Raw genomic sequence first — 19,848 nt, 5'->3', positions numbered from 1 at the left:
CAAAGTGGGCGCTTTAGAAGGCACACAACTGTTCTTACTTATCAAGCTTCCTGAGAAGCCATGGGATGTTCAGGGCTCGTTTCTGGATTCAGACCAAAGTCAGAGCTAAACTACCATTCCCCTTCATCACGTTATATAGTTTTTAGTTCCGGGGGATGGAGGAGCCTGATGCCATGGGAGGGAAGGGGCTGCACGTGAGAAGGGGGCCGCTACGGGGAAGAGACTTTCCCGAGTGCTCATGCGTGTCACAAGGTCCCCACCTCCACAGTGAAAACGGATCCCAGGGTTACCTTCCCAAAGCTTCTGCTCCCCAGTGCTTTCGGGTCTTCCTAAACTAAGGGGCCCAGGATGGGACCATTGCTGCCCCCCCTGCCTTCCCCCCTTCCGGTGTTTCAACGAGAATGACAGCAAGGATCAACAACCCGGACAGAGGGGGTTTCGTTCGAACCCTGCGAGGGTGACAAGCTGCTGCCAGGAGACAGCTCCAGGAGTCCGGGCTCGTCTGCTTACAGGGCCGGGGGTGCGCCGCAAAGGCAGGACTTGGGTGACTGTGGCATCCTCGAGGGTTCCGTTTGCCGTCTAGGTTTAGGCTTGAATGCCACTCTGGCCTAGCCGCCTCAGGCCCCCATGGGGAAAGGCAGTTTACCTAAAGCTATGCAGGCCGTGCATCTGAACCCCGGGGTATAGCGTCAAGGGAGGGGGAATTGGTAGCAGAGGGGAAGGAAGATCCGTGAATCTCAGCCCCCCCAGGACAGAAGACTGGCGAGGGGCCAGGAGATGCCGGAACGAAGGAATCCTGGCTAGGAAAAAAAACAATCACTTAGGAGAAGAGGAGGCAGTGACCCTGAAGGGAGAAAAGGAGACAGGTTATTTTGAAAGGAGCAGACCTGAAGGAAAGCACCGGGGCTTTCGAGACAGGAGCCAGTGGCCTGGAGGGCGGGGCGGTGTTTGCAGGTCCCGGGGAGTTTCCCTCTCTGGGGGGAGGAACTCGAGAGAGGGGAAAGGAGCCCCCATGCTTTCCTAACTAGCTTTGCCTTCCCACCTCCATCACGGTTTGCCTATGGGAGACAAGTCCCCAGCGGGTATGCAGTTGTGAGGATTCCTCTGATCTCTCTTCCCTATGCCCGAAGGAGGTGGGCTTGACCAGGGAGCTTTCTAAGCCATTGGCAAGGCTAATTTTAGAGAGTGGAATTTGTTTCTGGGATCTCCAGCCAACCAGCAGAGAGGAATAGGCCTGTTCTCTGGAGACGGGAAATCTCAGGACTAATAAAATGGAGGCATATAGCTAGGCAAGAACAGGGAACGTGATAGAATGACCAGGGCCTAGACCAGCCCGCCCACCCAGAAGCAGGTGGTTACCGTTGCTGCATGGAAAGTGGGAGGAAAAACGTTACTGTGGGGCTCCCTGGGCAGGGGGCTTAAGAGCACCAGCTATGCCATTTCAGAAATTGCGAGAAGGGAAAAGTTGGAGGAAATTATAGCTTCTTCCTTTTGGGGTAGCAAACCTGAATCCTGCAAAAGATACTCAGGCATTGAGAGACTTTTGTCATTGATACACACTGAGCCATCAGCGTCCCCACCATGGCCTTAGAGTGTGAGCGGGGAAGATATGAGAGGGTGCGTTTCTTTTACAAAGATCCCTCCAGATGACAGCTATGTTACCCTCTCAGCAGCTTGAGGCTGTACACGTGTATGCTGGCGATGCTGGCTTCGAGATGTTGGTTAACTCCTTCCTTCTGAAGGGTAGGGAAGGACTGAACATCTCCCACCCTGAGGTCAGGTCTGGTGCTTGCAAGAGACCTTACGCAGGAAGCTTGCTGGCCCCGTGGAGGGGGGCGAAGTGGGCTTTAGAGCCAACTGGAAACTAAAGGATGAGGCTACCGGTTTGTGTCCGGTGCTCTGGGCCCCAGGACTACTCTCCTCACAGAAGAGCCCAGAGAGCGGCCGCTGCCGGTCTGTCCTGAAGCTGGGGAGCTCGGGCTGCCTTAGGGCAGCCAGTGAGCCTTAGGGAGGGAAGAGATGTGGGCCGTCCAGAACCGCTGCCCTCCCCACACCTCCCAATGGGGAGACAGCTTCTCCCGGGGGAGGACAGGCCACCATCCGAGTACCTGGGTCTGGATACGGTTCAGGCCCCGGAACCAGAGGATCTGGCCGCGGCGCAGCTCCATCTCCGCGTGGTCGATTTCGTCCAGCCCCTCCGCGTCCTTGGTGATCTCCTCTTTGGCGGTGCCGTGCCCGGCCTCCTTCAGGAACTTCAGGGATTGGGTAGGTATCGTGGAGATCACCTGAGAACAGGTGCAGCAAAAGGAAAGACACCAAAATCAGGGCGAGAGGGCGGCCACTCAGCTCACTTGGTCAGGCCCTCGTGTAGTCATTTGTTGCCCCCTCATCCATTGGGGGGGCAGAGTGGGAGAAGTGTCAACCCAGCCGGGCAAGCACCCCTCAGGGCCTACCAAATGGCAGGCCCTCAGGAAGGTTTTCTGTATTTGTGGACACACGAAGGAGAACTGCCATTCACGTGTTGGGCCAGCCATCTGCCTGGTTAGTTACATACTTGGTTCTCCTTCTGTCTCAGTTCCTCCTTTCCATTTTGCCACGTGTCTTTTAGGGGAAGTAGAATTATAATGCATGGCACATGGTAGGAAGGGCCAGAGACCAGGGCCTGGGGGAAAACAAGTCTGGGGATAGGAGAGGACGGTCACATTGCATGTGTATGGGCAAAGGCAAGAGAAGCTTTGGAAGGGAAAGACCCTCTTCTAGTTAGCACGTGCAAAGTAATTCCTGTGTTATAAAACGAGGGTGAAAGGATACTAGAGGTTTTCTTGGGCTTGGGGTGAGGAAGTGGGTGGGACAGGCCAGGGAAGAAGGGATGTACGAGTATTTTCAGACATGGGGCAGGAGATTGGACTCAGGAACCTCAGTCTATCAGTTCTCAACACATGGACGAGGAGTAGACAGGGCTAGGATAGAGAGGGACTGCATGAGCAGTCCAACACGGAGTCAAGGATTTTGAAATGGGAAGAATGTCTGCTTTTGGATGACTGGAAGGAGCTGCTACGATACGAAAGGAAGGCTGTTATCCAGTATCCAGGCTGCGTGGCCACATGTGAGACTAGACCCAGATGGGAGTTTCAGACAGATGGTGAAACAATCAAGCTTCATCCAGGTGTAAAAGGGCCCCTCTGGTAAAGAAACGCCACTAAACAGAACAGGGTGGAGAGACTCATGGTAGGAACTGGGACAGCAATTAACCAGGGAAGCACCTGGGACGTAGGAAAGAAACAACTAGCAGGTCTACGGGAGAAGCTCTGCAGTCCCAGGGAAGGATCTGTGGGGCCACTTAGAGCAAAGCCATCACCCAGGTGGCCAGGTGCCCATCGGTAGAGACTGGAGGTCTGCAAAGCAGAGCTTAGCCGTGCTCAGAGTTGAGGATGAGGGGGACGCACAAAGTGGTATCTGGGAAGGAACAAAACTTACCAGACCTGATCCTATTATCATGATATTAATAGCTAACTTTTATTGTGTTCTTAGAGGTACTAGACATTGTTCTAAGTCATTTCTGTGTTGTAACAGATTGGCTGATTAACAACGATGAACAATGATCCTGTTCTCCTAACTTGAGGAAACTCAGGCACGGAGTGGTTAAGACACTTGCTCAAAGTGACTCAACTTGTAGAAAGGAGATGTGGGATTCGAACCCGGGTAGCTGGTCCCAGAGTCCATGCTCTGAACTGGGTGCTAAGCTGCTTCTCTAGAGAAGATTTATCTTGGGTGAGAGTCAGCCATTCAACCCATTCAACCCAGTAAGGCTGTGGTGAACACGAGGGGGAGGGGAGCCCTAAACCAGGTTAGCCCAGCGGCTCACAGCCAGACTAGAATATTAGAAGCCCTAAACCAGGTTAGCCCAGCGGCTCTCAGCCAGACTAGAATATTAGAAGATTCTATTAGAATAAAGATAAATAAAATAAAATAAAAACTATTAGAATAAAGACTTCTGCTTTGTAACCTTCTACTTCTAGGACCCTTAATTTTGTTTTTTTCTTTTTAGCAAAATTCCATTCAAAATTTGCACTCCCATCTCAGAGAGGCTAAGGGATCTGCTCGCCTCTAGGCATGGTTAGAGAAGAGGTCTGAAGCCTCCGGAGTGGTGGGCACTGATCATGTTACCCCAGAATTCTGCGAGACAAAAAGACCTTGAAAATTGGGGGGAGGGGGTGTGCGGCAAGGAGATGACAGTGAGGAGCTGGGAGGCCCCACCATCGCATGTCCCATCTCCTTCAGAGGAGAGAGTCTGCCGGCCGTGCGCCCATGCGGGGCCAGCCTACCGGTACTCACCTGGCCCCACAGCAGTTCTCCGATGCCGATGAAGAGACACCAAAACCACTGAGACAGGGTGAGCTTCGTACAACTGAAGGGTTTACCCCCAAATTCCACAATGAGAATCTAGAACAGAGACAGAGGCAGCCCACCATCAGGGAGGCGAGTCATGGGCAGCTAGCCCTCCAGCCGAGGCTACCAAAGCGACGTCAGCCCCCTGCCCCATGATCCCTGTGGTGCAAGTCCTGACCAGCTTGTTGGAGGAGGAGAAAGAAGAAATCCAGAAGGGGAAACGAGAAGACAGACACAGTCTTCACAGAGACTCCGATGGGGAGACAGAGCTACTCACTCTGAGTATCATGAAGGCAAGAGCTGGCAGATCCAGGGGGGCTGGAGGCTTCGTGTGACTACAGCCAGTGGGTGAGGTGCCAAGAGAAGGCACAGTGACTGAGAGGAGGAACTGACGAGGGGGGGCCATTAACGGGGACACCGGCTGGGGAGGGCAGGAGCCCTTCATATAGGGCGAGCTCATAATCTCCTGTATCTGCAGCTGCTGAGTGTACCTTGGACGAGGGCGAGGAGGAAGCGACCCACTCCTCTTACCACCAGGGCAGCCATGCCCTTGACCCCAGCTCCACGAGAGGAGCCCAGGCCAGGCTTATCTGTCCACTCCCTGCGCACCATCCCTCCACTTCTCTCTCTCTGTGAAGTGCACACGTTTTCTACCAGGGCCCCCTCACAAACGAAGGGGCAGGGACAAGGAGTAAGCCCATACGGCACGTGTCTACACATCTCACGTCCACTGGCAGGGGGCCCAGAAAGGACCTCAGAGAGTGACCCTCTTCTTGGCCACTCTGTGAAATTTTTTGCTTTAGAAAGACAAGGAAAGGATCCCACCAATCTTATTTTATCTGCTACCAACGTGTCGCCTCGCACCGCAGCACCTGACCCAGCTCAGGTTCCGGTTCCAGAACAATGTGCAAAGGGAAGCCAACTGGGAATCCAGAGGCATTGCATCCACAGCCCGAGTCCCCATCACCCTCTCCCTCCTTCCCCTGGGTACCAGGACAACTCTGTCCCCAGTTCCTGACGTCTGCCATCCCGGCCCTCCCGCCTCCAGCGAGAGCCTCACCTGGCTGATGAAGGTGCCCAGGACCACGGAGCAGAAGATGAGGTTGCGGAAGATGCCGGCGAAGACGTTCCTCTCGCCGTGGATCTTGCGGGAGTTGATCTCGTTGAAGAGCTGCATGAGCACGAAGGTGTTGAAGATGATGGTGTAGTGCTGGCTGGGCGGCGAGTGCAGAGGCGCCTTCCTCCCGCTGTCGATGTCGAAGAATTTCTCACCTGGTGGGGACAAAGGCAGTGTTAGCGGATGAAGGATGCTCTCGCGAGGCCTCGGGTTGAGTCGGAACAACACGCAGGTGTGGCCAAGCTGGTGGCTTACGGCTCGAGTCCATTCTAATGGCTCAGGATCTGAGCTACGCTAGTTATCAAATATGGAAGTGTGAGCTCTGGTCTCCGCGACCGTGACCCTCTCTCCGTTCCGCTCCAGTGACTGACTTCTTATGGTGCAGCGTGGGGGGAAGGCTGCACTAGGGTCAGGCAGACACGGGTTCAATCTTAGGGCCACTAGTTACTCACCACGTGACCCGAGCTTCAGTTTCATAATCTTAAAAAAAAAAAGCTACAGAACGCCAGCCTGTGAAATTCGCAAGAGGAGTACGTCAGATGGCACGATGCGCCGCACGGCGGGGCTGCCGTCGTCCCCAGTCCCGGGCTCAGCTCGCTCCCGTGCTCCCTTCTGTCCTTGGGCCCTTCTCTGCCCCCATCTCCGCTTAGCACCGCGCGCCCTGTCCCCAGCCCCTGCCCCACCTCAGCTCACCGGCAAAGATGAGGAAGAAGATGACGGTGAGCTGGTAGACGGCGTGGCCCAAGATGTTCTTCATCATAGTACGTGAGATCAGGGGCTTGTTTCGGCCATAGGGGCGGCGCTTCAGCAGGGACTCTGTGGGAGGCTCCGTGGCCAGGGCCAACGAGGCGAAAGTGTCCATGATCAGGTTAACCCACAACATCTGCACGGCTTTCAGCGGGGAATCCTGGGGGAGGCAGCACCGGTCCTTTTAGCTTTCCTTGGAAACCAGCCCCTGCCTCACTCATCAGCCCCTGCTTTGCCCTTGCAATGGCCTCGCTCCCGCTATCCACCTAGACTTTGCATCTAGCCATTTATTAGCTGAGTGACCTTGAGAAAGTTACTTAACCTCTCTGAGCCTTGGGTTTCTCACCTGTAAAATGGGGAGAATACCTACTTTGCAAGGTGGTTTCTGAAGACCACAGAAGTACTCATCACAGGGGCTGACATACAAGTGCTAAATTAGTGGGAGATAACCTCTCATCCTCCCGCACGGGCAGGTGGAGACCTAGTAGAGCGAACTCCCGCCCCAACCCCCCTGGGGGAGCTCTTGTCCTTAATCCTCAGTAGCCAGGACCCCACCCCCCACGTTCCCTAGCCCCCGCCTCATCCCTGACCTCCAGGCCCACCCTGTACTCCCTTCACCTGAGTGATACAGGCTCCGGTGAAGGCCACGATCACGGCTACCACGTTGACAGTGAGTTGGAACTGCAGAAACTTGGAGATGCTGTCATAGACGTTTCGCCCCCACATCACTGCCTTCACAATGCTGGTGAAGTTGTCATCGGTTAGGATGATGTCTGATGCCTCCTTTGCCACGTCCGTGCCTGCAATGCCCTGAGTAAGAGAGGGAAGGAGAACAGTGAAGACCTGGATAAAACAGAGTTCATCTATGTTCTGAACCCAGACTGCATTTCCAGACCTCTGAGAAGCTTCTGAATCGGCCATAAACGCTAGAGGGCACACTTGCCACGCAAATGCCAACTACCAAACCACTGCATTCTTGAGTTCTCCTCTCTTCCAGAGAAAATGCGCTGCTGTCAGTCCACAGAAAGCAGGACCAGGGCCCGATGCCACTGTCTTACTCCTGAACCCAAACTGGAAATGACAGTTATCTTTGATATTCCTATCTCCCTTCTTTGCTACTCCCCCACCTCAGAAACGAAGGAAAGAATAGAGAACTCATGTCCTACCTACTCTATCTCCAAACCCCTACACTTTTTCCCTTCCCTTCCTTCCTTCCTTCCTTCCTTCCTTCCTTCCCTTCCTTCCTTCCTTCCTTCCTTCCTTCCTTCCTTCCTTCCTCCCTCCCTCCCTCCCTCCCTCCCTCCCTCCCTCCCTTCCTTTTTTTTTTTTAAAGATTTTATTTTGAAGTAATCTCTACACCCAACGTAGGGCTTGAACTCACAACCCCAAGATCAAGAGTTACATACTCCACCGACTGAGCCAGCCAGGTGCCCCTAAACTCTTATATTTCTTTTGCCGCTGCCAGTGTCTCACTCAAGTCCTTGTCTCCCCCACACCTCTAAGTCACCTTACATTTTTTTCTAGGAGGAGTCGTCTGGCAGCCTGGTTCAGATGTCTTAACCTGGTTCAAACTCCTGTTCCTGGGAAACCACTCAAGGTTGCAAAATAGACAGTGGTTGAAATCTGTATTTACAGAAACAGTAAAATTTCTACACCGGTAGAGCCCTCAACAGGTGAACTTGGATTCATTGTCTGCTCCTACATAACCTTTCTGCTCAAAACCCACCGGTTTATTCACAATCCCCGAATCTCTCCTTCACTTCCAGAGTGTAGACTTCCACTTACACCATTTCCCTAAACCTGGAACATCCCCCTTCCTTGTCTATTTAAACCCTGTCTATCTTTAATGGTCTATGGGATGCAAAACCATTACTAAGACCCCCAGCCCACGCTTCTATTCCATGTCTTGCAAAGCCTATAACCCACAGAGGAGCTTATTCATTAATTTGGCTTGTAGTAGTAGATGATTTGTTCTCTTTACCTGGTGGTAATCTTTTCCTATCCAGATTGCAATAAACAAATATCTGTTACAGACTATACAATTCAGTTTTCCCATCAAAAAGTTCTCTAACACATCCACACAATGTGTCACATGCACTGGAAGAAGAAAGGAGGGGGAAAGGAGACTATGTATACTTTCTACTACGGAATAATCTTCAGGTTATGTTAAGTGAAAAAAAGCAATGTGAAAAAAAGACTGTATGGTATGTGCGTAGGTAAGTATACATAGTTGTATAGATAAGTATCACTATTGAAGAGGACAGGCTACAAATATATTATACATTTGATTATATTTTAAAGGAGCAAACAGAAGGATACACCAAACACAAAAGAAATGCTACTTAGGGTTAAGAGGGGAGGCAATAGGGTGGAGGCGATAGAGTAGAAGCTGGATTTCTAGGAATAGACTTTGTTTTGTATATTTGACTTTAAAACTATGTAACTACCTTATATGAGTATAAATCAAAATTAAGTTTAAAAAGCAACCTCTAGGGGCACCTGGGTGACTTAGTTGGTTAAGTGTTTGGCTCTCGATGTCAGCACAGGTCTTGACCTCATGGTCATGAGTTCGAGACCCACACTGGGCCCACTGTGGGGCCTACTTTAAAAAAAAAAAGCAATCTCTAAAATGGAAAGCAACATGGTATAAATGAACTGGTATAACCAGTTGGTAGCACAACCACACAAAGGAAAAATGTTCCAAATAACTTTAAAAAAAACATAGTACCTTGATGGCAGAACCTAGCAGAGTATATCTATAGGATAAAAAGAACTATAAGAAAAATCTTGAACTGTTTTTTGCAGAGTAATTGTATTATTATTGCTATTTTGAGACTGTTACCTATATTTTAGGGTAGAACAAGTAAGGATTATGTTAATGCCATTAGGAATCAAAATTTTCAGCTTAAGAGATATAAATGTAAAATTAAGGGAGTTAAATGAAAGTGGTGAGTTAGAGTCCTGTGATTCTACATTTCATTTGAAAATACCCATATGGATTCATGAAGTATTTTATCTTTAACACAAAGAAATGCAAAAACAAAAATGGGACATAAAAGATTTATTTCCTAGCTTTGCTCATTGGAAAGATCTAGAAACAATGATTTGCTTGGTAGTAAGGAACACCCTGACATTCAGACTGTGTTCTCTAAGTACCACTTCTTACTAAAAAGCAGGACTCTTTGAGAAATGGATGATTTCAGACCCAGGATGAGAAATATGTATGATGATTCTGGAACATCTTATCATGCCAGAAACCGAGTAAAGAAGTAAGGACAACTGGGGTTGTATCTAAAGGACCCAGCAGTATTCATGAGGCCAATAATGGGTCAACGTGAATGTCAAAATAGTAACAAAGGCAGTGGATTGAAACACATCAAATCTACTTAAATCTGTGAGTTCCTAATGATATTAAAAAAATAAAAAAATGAACTCTTCGTAGTAGAGTAACTTAGTAAATTTAAAAAATATCATTCATGGGTGCCTGGCTGCCTCACTCGGTAGAATGTACAACTCTTGATCTTGGGGTTATGAGTTCAAGCTCCACATTGGACATGGAGCCTACTTAATAAATGAGTAAAATTTAAAAACATATATATAAAATAATTCATTGGTCATCTTTGGAGTATCCTAAAAAGTTAACTCATTTTGAAAACTAGTAAATAAAGGAAAAGGATCAGGCATTTAGCTGCCTTTCATGTAGGAGCCCGAACTTCAGGGTAACCAAATAATCCTTGAGGACAAGTTTCTTTCTATAGAGGTCTTCAAGTTAATAAATATAGACATTATTTTGCAGCCCCTAATGAAAGATGGGTTCAAGAATCTGATTGCTTATGACAAGAATACAATCAATAAAATCCACGCTATGCCATTTTTCTGTGTAGACAACCAACCTGGTTCCTTCAAAACCAAACAGCCAGGGAAAAAGATGGAGGGGACTGGGCAGGAGAGCTAACATAGTGTGCTGCTCTTCTTAGAAAGGGATGTTTGCGAGGTTGGCCCTCAGTTGGCATCTGGGACCTTGGCTCTTAGAACACTCCCAGTCAACGATTAACTGAAAATTAATTAGTGGTTCATTGTGCCTAAACTGTGCCCAAATAATGTTTTCTCTTGCACACCTGCTTTCCTTATAGGAGTCTGGAATCTCTCTCTCTCTTTTTTTAAAAAGATTTAATTATTTATTTGAAAGAGGGAGAGAGAGCGAGAGCATGCACGAATGGGGGGAGGGGCAGAGGGCGAGGGTGAGAGAATCTCAAGCAGACACCCCGCTGAGTGTGGAGCCTGGCGCAGAGCTCGATTTCATGATCCTGAGATCATGACCTGAGCCAAAACCAAGAGTTGGATGCTCAACCGACTGAGCCACCCAGGCGCCCCTAGGAGTCCGCAATCTTAGCACCTATTAGGCAGAAAGTGACTATATGACCAACCCCAATAAAAACCATGGGCGCTGGGTCTCTGATGGGCTTCCCTGGGTAGAAACATCACACGTGTGTTGCCAGGGGAAGAGTGTGCTCTGTGTGAGCCCTCACGGAGGGAGAGAGCAGAAAGCCCGCATGTGGATTCCTCCAGACTCTGCCTATGGCTTTCTCCCTTACTACATCCATGCAATAAACCTTAGCCCTGAGTACAACTCTATGCCGAGGCTCATGAGTCCTTCCAGTGAATCCACAAAAGTAGAGGCTGGTCTTCGGGAACCCTGACACAAGGATCCTACAGGACCAGCGGTTCGCAAGCTTCAGGGTGTGGCAGAAATGTCAAGGGCTTGTTAAAGCACAGATTGCTGGGCCCCAACTCTGAGCTTTTAGACCCAGGAGGGCTGGGGCGGGCCTGAGAACCCGCAATTCTGTAAGTTTCCAGGCCCAGCTGGGAGCAGGAGCTTCAAAAACTGCTATAGATTAAGAGCCCGAAGAGACACAGAAGTGATTGCAGTGTGCGGATCTTCTTTAATCTGATTTGGACAAAGAAAGATAAAGAGAATTTATGAAGCACTTGGGGCAATGGGGGAACGGACTAGATGACTAATGATAGTAAGGGCTCGAACTGCTGTGAGACAATGGTGGTACGATTCTCCTAGATGGATGCCCTGGAAGCACACTTATCAGAGGAGGAGACTAGCATTCTTTCAAACGAAAATGACATGATGTCCTTTATTTGCTTCAGAACAGTTCAGCTGGAGATGGGGGAAGGGAGGGTCGGGGGGACATTCAGTGAAACAAGATGGGCCAGGTGTTGATAACTAATGCTGGGGGACAGGTACATGGGGATTCATTAAACTATTCTCTCTGCTTCTGTGTATTCTTGTATTTCCTAGAATCAATGTTTTTGTTGTTGTTCAAGGAAGCACCGTAAATACAGATTACTTCTCAAATCTCCTTCCACTGCTTAAAAATCACCAATCGTTCAATACACATGGGAGGCTTACAGTCACAAGCCACTTGAGTGTGAGGCTGTCCTTGGTCCTCTGGGGGCTTCCACATTTGCTGCAACATCAGAATCAACAAGCGTGGCCATTAGGAAAAGCCAAACATCTCTGGGACCTACCCAGATGCTACTGAGTCAAGAGAGCCACCTGTGGAACCTTGGAATACGTGATTTTCAATGAACTTTCCAAGTGATTCGGATGCTCCTGGCCTCACAGGTGAAAAGCCAAGGGAGGAACAGCGTTGGCCACGGAATACATGCTTCACAGGGAGCCTGAATGTTCTATGGTGTGCCTAGCCAGACAACACCACCACGTGCCTGTGATGAGGCATCATGATCTCCCTGCCTGGATCATCTAGTCTTCATGCTTGACGGATCTCCCGTTACACAGACTTTTATCAGCCAGGTCAGCCGGAGAGACGGCGTCAGAGAAAAAAGCACAAGGTGGGGGTGAAGGTACAGGAAGAGGCAGGCTGCAAGAGGCCTGTCCTGGCTTCCGGGTAGAGAAGGCAGCGTGCAGGCAGAGACAGCGTGCCGAGCTACTTACCATGGCGAAACCAACGTCTGCTTTCTTCAGAGCCGGCCCATCATTTGTGCCATCACCGGTGACAGCCACCACCTGTCGCTGCTCCCCAACAGTGCTGTCGATGATGCCTGGGAAAACAGATGCCAACCAGTGAGCCCACATGCGCCATCGCGGGCCGTGCGGCAAGCCCTCTGTTCCCCACAGACGCTCTTTTTGGGTCTTCCTCCCTGGTCCCTGCTACCACCTCCCTTCCTTTGCTTCTCCTTCTTTCTTTCTTTCTTTGACGGTGACAAGCTCACTTTACAGCATGTTGAAAGTGTGACCCCTCTTCGAGCGCCAACAGATCTGTCAGCTGCTACTGGTCGGCCTCGTTCTGTTCAGGTGTCTGAGGGTTAGAGGGAGGGCTGGAGGAGCACCTTGTCCAGCCTTCGCCCTGGCAGCAGGCTTAGAAACACAGGTCATTCATACATAGGAGTCCAGCTAAGGTGAAAACAACCACACCACAGGAAGGAGTGAGACCAGGCCCCTGGGGGGAGGTCGGCTCATTGGGCACCCGGCAGCCCTCGGGCAACTAGAGTGGATGTTGCTCTCCTGCCCCCTGGTGTTGGGGGAGGGCAAGTGTCTCAGCCTCCAGGGCCAGTAGGCCTAGCACCCTGAACAGGGAGAAGCCGAGGGTCCAGTAACAGCCAGCCCGAAGCCACAGGCATGATATAATCAGAGGGCTGGAAGGCATCCCGAGAGATCCATGATCTAAGCAACTCCCACCACCTTACAGATGAGAAAACTGAAACCCAGAGAGGGGAGGGAAAGGCCCTGCAGGGTCCCAAAGCCAGCAGGTGAAGCCCAGCCACCATGCCATCCTGTCTCAGCCAACGAGGGCTGTGTGCTCCCTGAGCAGGAACAGGAAGTAAACCAGTTGGAGGGAAATGTTCAAGCAGAAAATTACACTTCCCAGGAGGCTGGCTTCTTCTGGCCAAGGAGTGGACGGAAGATCAGGGTGTCAGAGCTGGACACCAGCAGATACACACATGCACGTGTGCACATGTACACACACACACACACACACACACACACACACAACCTGATGCCCTTTCTCTGGAGTCCAGGCTGCTGCCATAGAAGTGTGAGTGTGTGAGGGTGTGCGAGTGTGTGAGTGTGTGTGTCTGAGAGTGTGTGTGAGTGTGTGTGTGTACCACCTCCCCTTCTACTTTGTTCTTTCCTTCTTTCTTCCTGATGCTGGAGGCTCCGTCACCCAAAGGCTGTCAACTGTTTCCCAGGTGGCACTCGGAGCTGCGAGTCTGTCCTCATCTGGTAGCCAGCTAGTATGTGCTGGAGAAAGCGCCAGGGGATTTGAGGACAGAGACCTGGGGGGTGAACCGTACCACTTCTTCTCACCAGCGGGGCAATCTGGGTAAGTTCTTAGTCTTCTCAGCCTCAGACTTCCTCACTGGCAAAATGGGAATAATTTAGCCTGCTCTGACAAGTAGACAGTACTACTGGCGAACAAGATGCGATGTTTAAAGACAACGTTATTATATGTCTTATATATAGATGTTTGCTAAACTGTCTGCTCCCCCCGCCCCCAGCCCCACCTGCCATGAGCTGGAGAGCTCTCCTGGGACCTCCCTATTCAAGACAAGAGAGTTGCTTTGGCCCGTGGTTCTTGTTGTCTGTCTTTGCCCCAGCCTGCTGTCATCTGCCCCAGGCACCTGGTCAGGAGCCAAGCTCACCTTTTACCAGTGTGTGCTTGTCCGTGGGGGATGATCGCGCCAGGACTCGAAGCTTCGGCCAGATCTTGTCCAGCTTCTCTTGCTCCACCTGCCAACAGCAGACCACACCGGGTCAGTCAAGCTCAGCACAGCCATCCTGGAGAAGTTTACTTCTCCCTGAGCTCTGAGATTCTGGGAGCACTGGCATTCCACAGCCCATGGCGGGTGTTACCATGGCCTCCAGGGTTGATGAAACAGCCAGCTCTGTCTCCAAGGGCAGATTCACTGATGGGGACCATTCAGGCCGTCCGTGTCTTCATTTCCCTCCCAATTCCTGACTGGGGAGCCAATCGCCTATTTCTTGGACCCCTGACAGGAGGTGGGCCCGGGCTAGCTGCTGACTCAGGTGGCCAAAGTGCTTTCTGAGATCTTCAGTTTGGTTTCTATGCAGACCAGGAAGCTCTGGTCTGCTCCACACCCAGACCACATCCTCTTGCAGACCCGTGCCACCCCCCGCTAGTCACAGGGCGGTGACACAGGCGGGTGAGGTGGAGGGAAATCAGTGCAAAAGCAACCCATGACTGAACAGAATCGGGAAGACGTGAAGAGTCAGTGACGCTGTCTCGAAAGAGAGCTTGCGAAGGAAGAGAATGAGAAGAAAGACAACTCCCAGTTTCCCCACCTGAGCAGCCTTGGTAGAAGGAACAGTTTGCTATGGATAGAGTTTAACCATGCAGTGGTGGTCCGACTCCCCCTGCTGGCTATATGGGATGCTGCTCAAGTCATGAAACCAGGTAGTAAAACCAATCAGATCTTCAAAAAAGCAAACAGAACAACACAACCCAGCCGCTTTCTCCTGAGTCCCAGATGCGTGTCCCAGATGTGTACATGAGAGCTGCCCCACCCCCCACCCAGGTGCCAAATGAGGCCCTGGGTCTTCCCAGCTGGGACCCACCTCTCCCTTCTCGTTGCGGATAAGTCGGTTGAATTCTTTGCCTTCTAAGCACAAGAAGTCATCCCCAGGTGTCACAATGCCACATTTGGTGGCGATGGCTCGGGCTGTGTTGATGTTGTCACCTGTCACCATTCTGACAGTAATGCCAGCTCGTTTGCATTTGGCAATAGCTTCGGGTACCTGTGGAGAGTAAGGCAAGGGGAGAGAAGGAGGTGGGGGCGGTGACGCCTGCTAGGCTGCCCCTGTCCGGGGTCCCTTCGTGGTGGAGAGAGGCACCCTAGGAGCAGTGCCATGGGGCATGGGCTACGTCTGGTCATTGTTACACTGTTTGGAGCCACCTCACTTCTGTCCTACCCGTAATACTACTCTTGAATTTGCCTTCCGGTACCATGAGTGAAAGAGGAAATCTGCTTCGGGAGCCAGGCATGAAAGCTTGCTCTCCCTACAATCTAGACACCCTGGCGGGGCATATCTATCTATCTATCTATCTATCTATCTATCTATCTATCTATCTATTTACACACCCCTTTGGGATTTGGCCACGGTCTTCCTTTCTAGCGGAAGTTCTTACCGTTCTCCACCTCGCTGGCCCATACTCCACCCAACCAATTCTTTGTAGTTTCCCATGCCCTTGGGCCTTGACCAACTCATAGCCCATCTGTCCGAACTTCTTATAAGCAGAGCCTTTTTCAATGTCTTAGTGTTCAGAATACGGTTCAGCTATTTGAGGGGCGCTGGGCAAGAATGTATTGATTGAAAGAAGGTGGCTGGAGGCAAAGTTGGTGTCCCGGTTAACTCTGCCCCCTGGCTGTTCGAAGGTACCAGATCATCAGCTCGAGAAAACCGATGCCTCTCCCTCCTCAGACAGCATTTGCCGTCAGAATGCCAGCCTCCACCAGCTTGGCACTCTGCAGGAGTTCTGCGCAGTAAGAGCACAGAAATATCTATCCCAGTAAGTGAGAAGCTGTTAGGTAACTTGCGAGGGGTCACGGCTAGAAACGGAACCAGTCCCCCAGTTCCCATGACTCTGGGATGGCTTTCCATTACATCACACTCGCCTTCCTCGTGGGCCAGAGGCTGTTGGAAGGCTTCCCTTCATGTTTTCTTACCCCTTGGCCAAAGCCAAAGCCTCACCTCTGGGCGCACGGGGTCCTCAATGCCCACCACTGCGACACACGTGAGCTCAGTGAGGATTTCGTTCTCATTGTCCCACGGGGGCTCCCCGTCGCTGAAATCCCGGTAAGCTATGCAGATGGTTCGGAGGCCCTGTGAGGCCATGGGCTCGATGACGGTGCGCACCATCTCGTCTCGGTCTTTATTCTTGAACGGCATCACGTCCCCTTTCTTGTCCAGGATTCGGTTACACCTGGGGAGGCACAGGGTCAGGAGGTGGCACCCCCTTCCCACCCAATATGCCTCTACACTCGTTTGCAGACATTCTGGCAACTTCGCATTACTCGCACAGACACTGTTCCAAGGCCAGAAATCTCTATCCATTGTCCAGCCGAGTCCCTTTTTGCAAGGTGGGGTGGTCTGGAGGTGGATAAAGTCTAGGTAAGCGGAGGGTGTGACTCTCCCATGTCGTCTGTTCCAATTCATCTGAGAACGTGACGCCAAGGGCCATTTGTGGGTCACCTGCTCTTTTGAACTTCTCAAAGGCAGAGCGACATTTTTAACTCCCTCTGCTGGCATCGTACTAGAACAGCACTCAGTGCATAGGGTGTGCTCCACACGGGTGGGCTGATGGGAAGTAGGTGGCTACAGCCAAACAGAGGCACCAGTTAATTCAGCTATGGGCGTTGGACCTACACAGGTCAGTCTTTAAAGACCCGTGAACAGTCTAGCCACTTGATGAAGTTATGCAACTTCCTATAATCAGAACTGAGCATGAGAAGGAAAAGGGAACATACAACCAACATTTCTAGTACTTGCTATGCGCCCAGCATTTTACATACAGGCGTACCTCGTTTCATTGCACTTTGCTTTATTGCACTTTGCAGATACTGTTTTTGTTTTCTTTCTTCCTTCTTCTTCTTCTTCTTTTTTTTTTTTTTTAAATTGAAGGTTTGTGGCCACCCTGCATCGAGCAAGTCTGTTGGCACCAATTTTCTAACAGCATTTGCTCCCTTCATGTCTCTGTGCCACATTTTGGATTTTGCTAAGTTTTGCAATATTTTAAACCTTTTCATTATTATTTTATTTGTTACGGTGATCTGTGATCATTGATCTTTGATGCCACTATTGTAATTGTTTGGGGACATCAAGAGTCATATGCATATAAGACAGCAAACCTAATTGATAATGTTGTGTGTTCTGACTGCTCCACTGCCCGGCTCTTTCCCCTTCTCTCTTCTTCTCCCTGGGCCTCCTATCCCCTGAAAGACAACACTATTGAAATTAGGCCATGAATACCCCTACAATGGCCTCTAAGTGCTCAAGTGAAAGGAAGAGTCGCATGTCTCTCACTTTAAATCAAAAGCCAGACATGATTGAGCTTGGTGAGGAAGGCAAGTTGAAAGCCGAGAGAGGCTGACAGCTAGGCCCCTTGCGCCCAACAGCCAAGCAGTGAATGCAAAGGTAAAGTTCTCGAAGGAAAGGAAAAGTGCTGGTCCTGTGAACGAAACAGCCTTACTGCTGATATGGAGCAAGTCTGAGAGGTCTGGATAGAAGATGAAACCAGCCACAACATTCCCTTCAGGCCAAAGCCTCATCCACAGCCAGGCCCTAACCCCTTGCAATTCTATGAAGGCCAGGAGAGAGGAAGAAGCTGCAGAAGAAAAGTGTGAAGCAGCAGAGGCTGGGTCATGAGGTTTAAGGAAAGACGCCATCTCCGTAATATCGAAGTGTAAGCCGAAGCAGCAAGTGCTGCTGCAGAAGCCACAGCAAGGATCCAGAAGGTCTAGCTGAGATCCTTCACGAAGGTGGCTACACGGAACAACAGATTTCCAATGTAGATCACAAAGCCTCAGCCCGGAAGGTGGTATGTAGGACTCTCACAGCCACAGAGAAGTCAGTGCCCGGCTTCAAAGTTCCACAGGACGGCCCGACTTGCTTGTTAGGGGCTCATGCAGCTGGTGACTTTAAGCCGAAGCCAGTGCTCATTTCCCGTTCTGAAAATCCCAGGGCCCTTTAGAATGACGCTAAATCTACTCTGTCTGCTCCATAAACGGAACAACACAGCCTGGATGATGGCACATCTGTCTACAACATGGTTTACAGAATATTTTAAGCCCACCGTTGAGAGCTACTGCTCAGAAAAAGATTCCTTTCAACATAGGACTTCTCACTGACAATGCACTTGGTCGCCCAGGAGCTCTGATGGAGATGCCCAATGAGACTAATGTTGTTTTCATGCCGGCTAACACAACACCCAGTCTGCAGTCCGTGCATTAAGGAGTCACTTCTACTTTCAAGACTTATTATTTAAGGAATACATTTCGTAAGGCTATAGCTGCCAGAGATAGAGTCCTCTGGTGGATCTGGGCAAAGTAAATTGAAAACCTTCTGGAAAGGATTTGCCAGCCTAAATGCCATAAAGAACACTCATGATTTAGGCCAAAATATCAACACTAACAGCAGTTTGGAAGAAGCTGATTCCAGCCCTCCTGGATGACTTTGACCCTCACGGTTCAAGAGTTCAGGGGAGACGGTAAGCGCAGATGTGGTGGAAAGAGCGAGAGAACTAGAATTAGCCGTGGAGCCTGAAGATGGGACTGAATGGCTGCGATCTCGTGATCAAACTTGAACAGATGAAGTGTTGCTTCTTGCAGATGAGCAAAGAAAATGGTTTCTTGAAATGGAATCTACTCTTGAGGAAGATGCTGTGAAGACCGTTGAAACGACAAGAGAGGAGTTAGACTCGTGCATAAAGTGAGGTGATAAAGCAGCGGCAGGGGTTGAGGGGGAACGACTCCAATTTTGAAAGAAGTATTACTGTGGGTAAAATGCTATCAAATAGCATCGCATGCTACAGAGAAATCGTTCACGAAGAGAGTCCATCAATGCGGCGCACTTCATTGTCTTATTTTAAGAAACTGCCACAGCCGCCCATCCTTCAGCACCCACCGCCCTGATCAGCCAGCGGTACAGAGGCAAGACCCTCCACCAGCGAAAAGATGATGATCGCTAAAGCTCAGATGAGAGCGAGCAGTTTTTAGCAACAAAGTATTTCCAAAGTCCAGTATGTATGTTGTCTTTTCATACAAAAGGCTATTGCACACTTACCAGACTACGGTCCAGTATAACTAGGAGTTTTCTACGCACTGGGGAACCCAAAGACTCATTTGCCTCGCTTCATTGTGGCGGTCTAGAAGCGACCTTGCAGGTCCGAGGCGCGCCAGTGCGCACGGAACCATCCAATCATAGTAACCCCGTGGGTATTCCTCGGGGTTCACATGAGAAGATCAGAGAAAGGTGGGATTGTCGAGGTCTGAATCCTGGCCGCGCCACTACGAGTGGAAGCACCCTGAGCAAGTTACGTCACTTCCTGTACCTCTACTTTCTCATCTGTAAAACGGGGATGACAATAGCCTCGACCGCGCTGCGATGAGGCAGAATGGGCCACCCGAGGCCCTCGCACACAAGCCGCGGCCTGAACACGTGCTCAGCTGTTAGTGACAATGTCACCACCTGGAAGGGGGGCTCGCTGGCCATTCAGATGGGTTCAGCAGGGCGCGTGTCGCCCAGACCCTCCAGGGGGAGGACCTGGAAGGGGAGGAGAGGGGGCCGGGGTGCTCACTTGCGCAAGATGATCTCAGAGGCGCCCTTGCTGTACATGCGGTAGCCCCCGCTGGGCTTCTCGATGACCGTGCTCATGGACTTGCGCACGGAGTTGAATGTGTACACCTTGTAGAGCTTCTCCTCCGGCACCTCGTTGCGCACGGCGTGGTAATCCTGCTTCAGGTCCGTGACAAAGCCCAGCAGAGCACACTCGGTCTTGTTGCCCACTTGCCGCGGGAGACCTCCCTCCTTCTCCGGAGGCTGA

The 19,848-nt window shown here is 50.7% G+C and overlaps 1 protein-coding gene across 8 annotated transcripts in view; it reads right to left on the bottom strand.

Annotated features, from left to right (window-relative positions):
• ATP2B4 (ATPase plasma membrane Ca2+ transporting 4) overlaps window positions 1-19,848 on the bottom strand; it is a 101,067-nt gene that overhangs the window by 11,003 nt on the left and 70,216 nt on the right. For all 8 annotated transcript variants that reach the window (XM_044377752.3, XM_044377753.3, XM_044377756.3 and 5 more), the window contains 10 exons: window positions 19,603-19,844; window positions 15,999-16,230; window positions 14,865-15,044; window positions 13,931-14,018; window positions 12,222-12,328; window positions 6,872-7,063; window positions 6,200-6,413; window positions 5,450-5,661; window positions 4,336-4,443; window positions 2,109-2,285 (listed from right to left, as the gene is read on the bottom strand). In XM_044377752.3, the coding sequence (XP_044233687.2) occupies window positions 2,109-2,285; window positions 4,336-4,443; window positions 5,450-5,661; window positions 6,200-6,413; window positions 6,872-7,063; window positions 12,222-12,328; window positions 13,931-14,018; window positions 14,865-15,044; window positions 15,999-16,230; window positions 19,603-19,844 (1,752 nt within the window). The remainder of the gene's footprint in view (window positions 1-2,108; window positions 2,286-4,335; window positions 4,444-5,449; window positions 5,662-6,199; window positions 6,414-6,871; window positions 7,064-12,221; window positions 12,329-13,930; window positions 14,019-14,864; window positions 15,045-15,998; window positions 16,231-19,602; window positions 19,845-19,848) is intronic.

Source organism: Ursus arctos, unplaced genomic scaffold (genome assembly GCF_023065955.2).
Source record: "Ursus arctos isolate Adak ecotype North America unplaced genomic scaffold, UrsArc2.0 scaffold_2, whole genome shotgun sequence".
NCBI classification, from domain to species: Eukaryota; Metazoa; Chordata; class Mammalia; order Carnivora; family Ursidae; genus Ursus; species Ursus arctos.
Note: the sequence above shows the minus strand (reverse complement) of the source record. Positions and strands in the feature narration are given on the sequence as shown.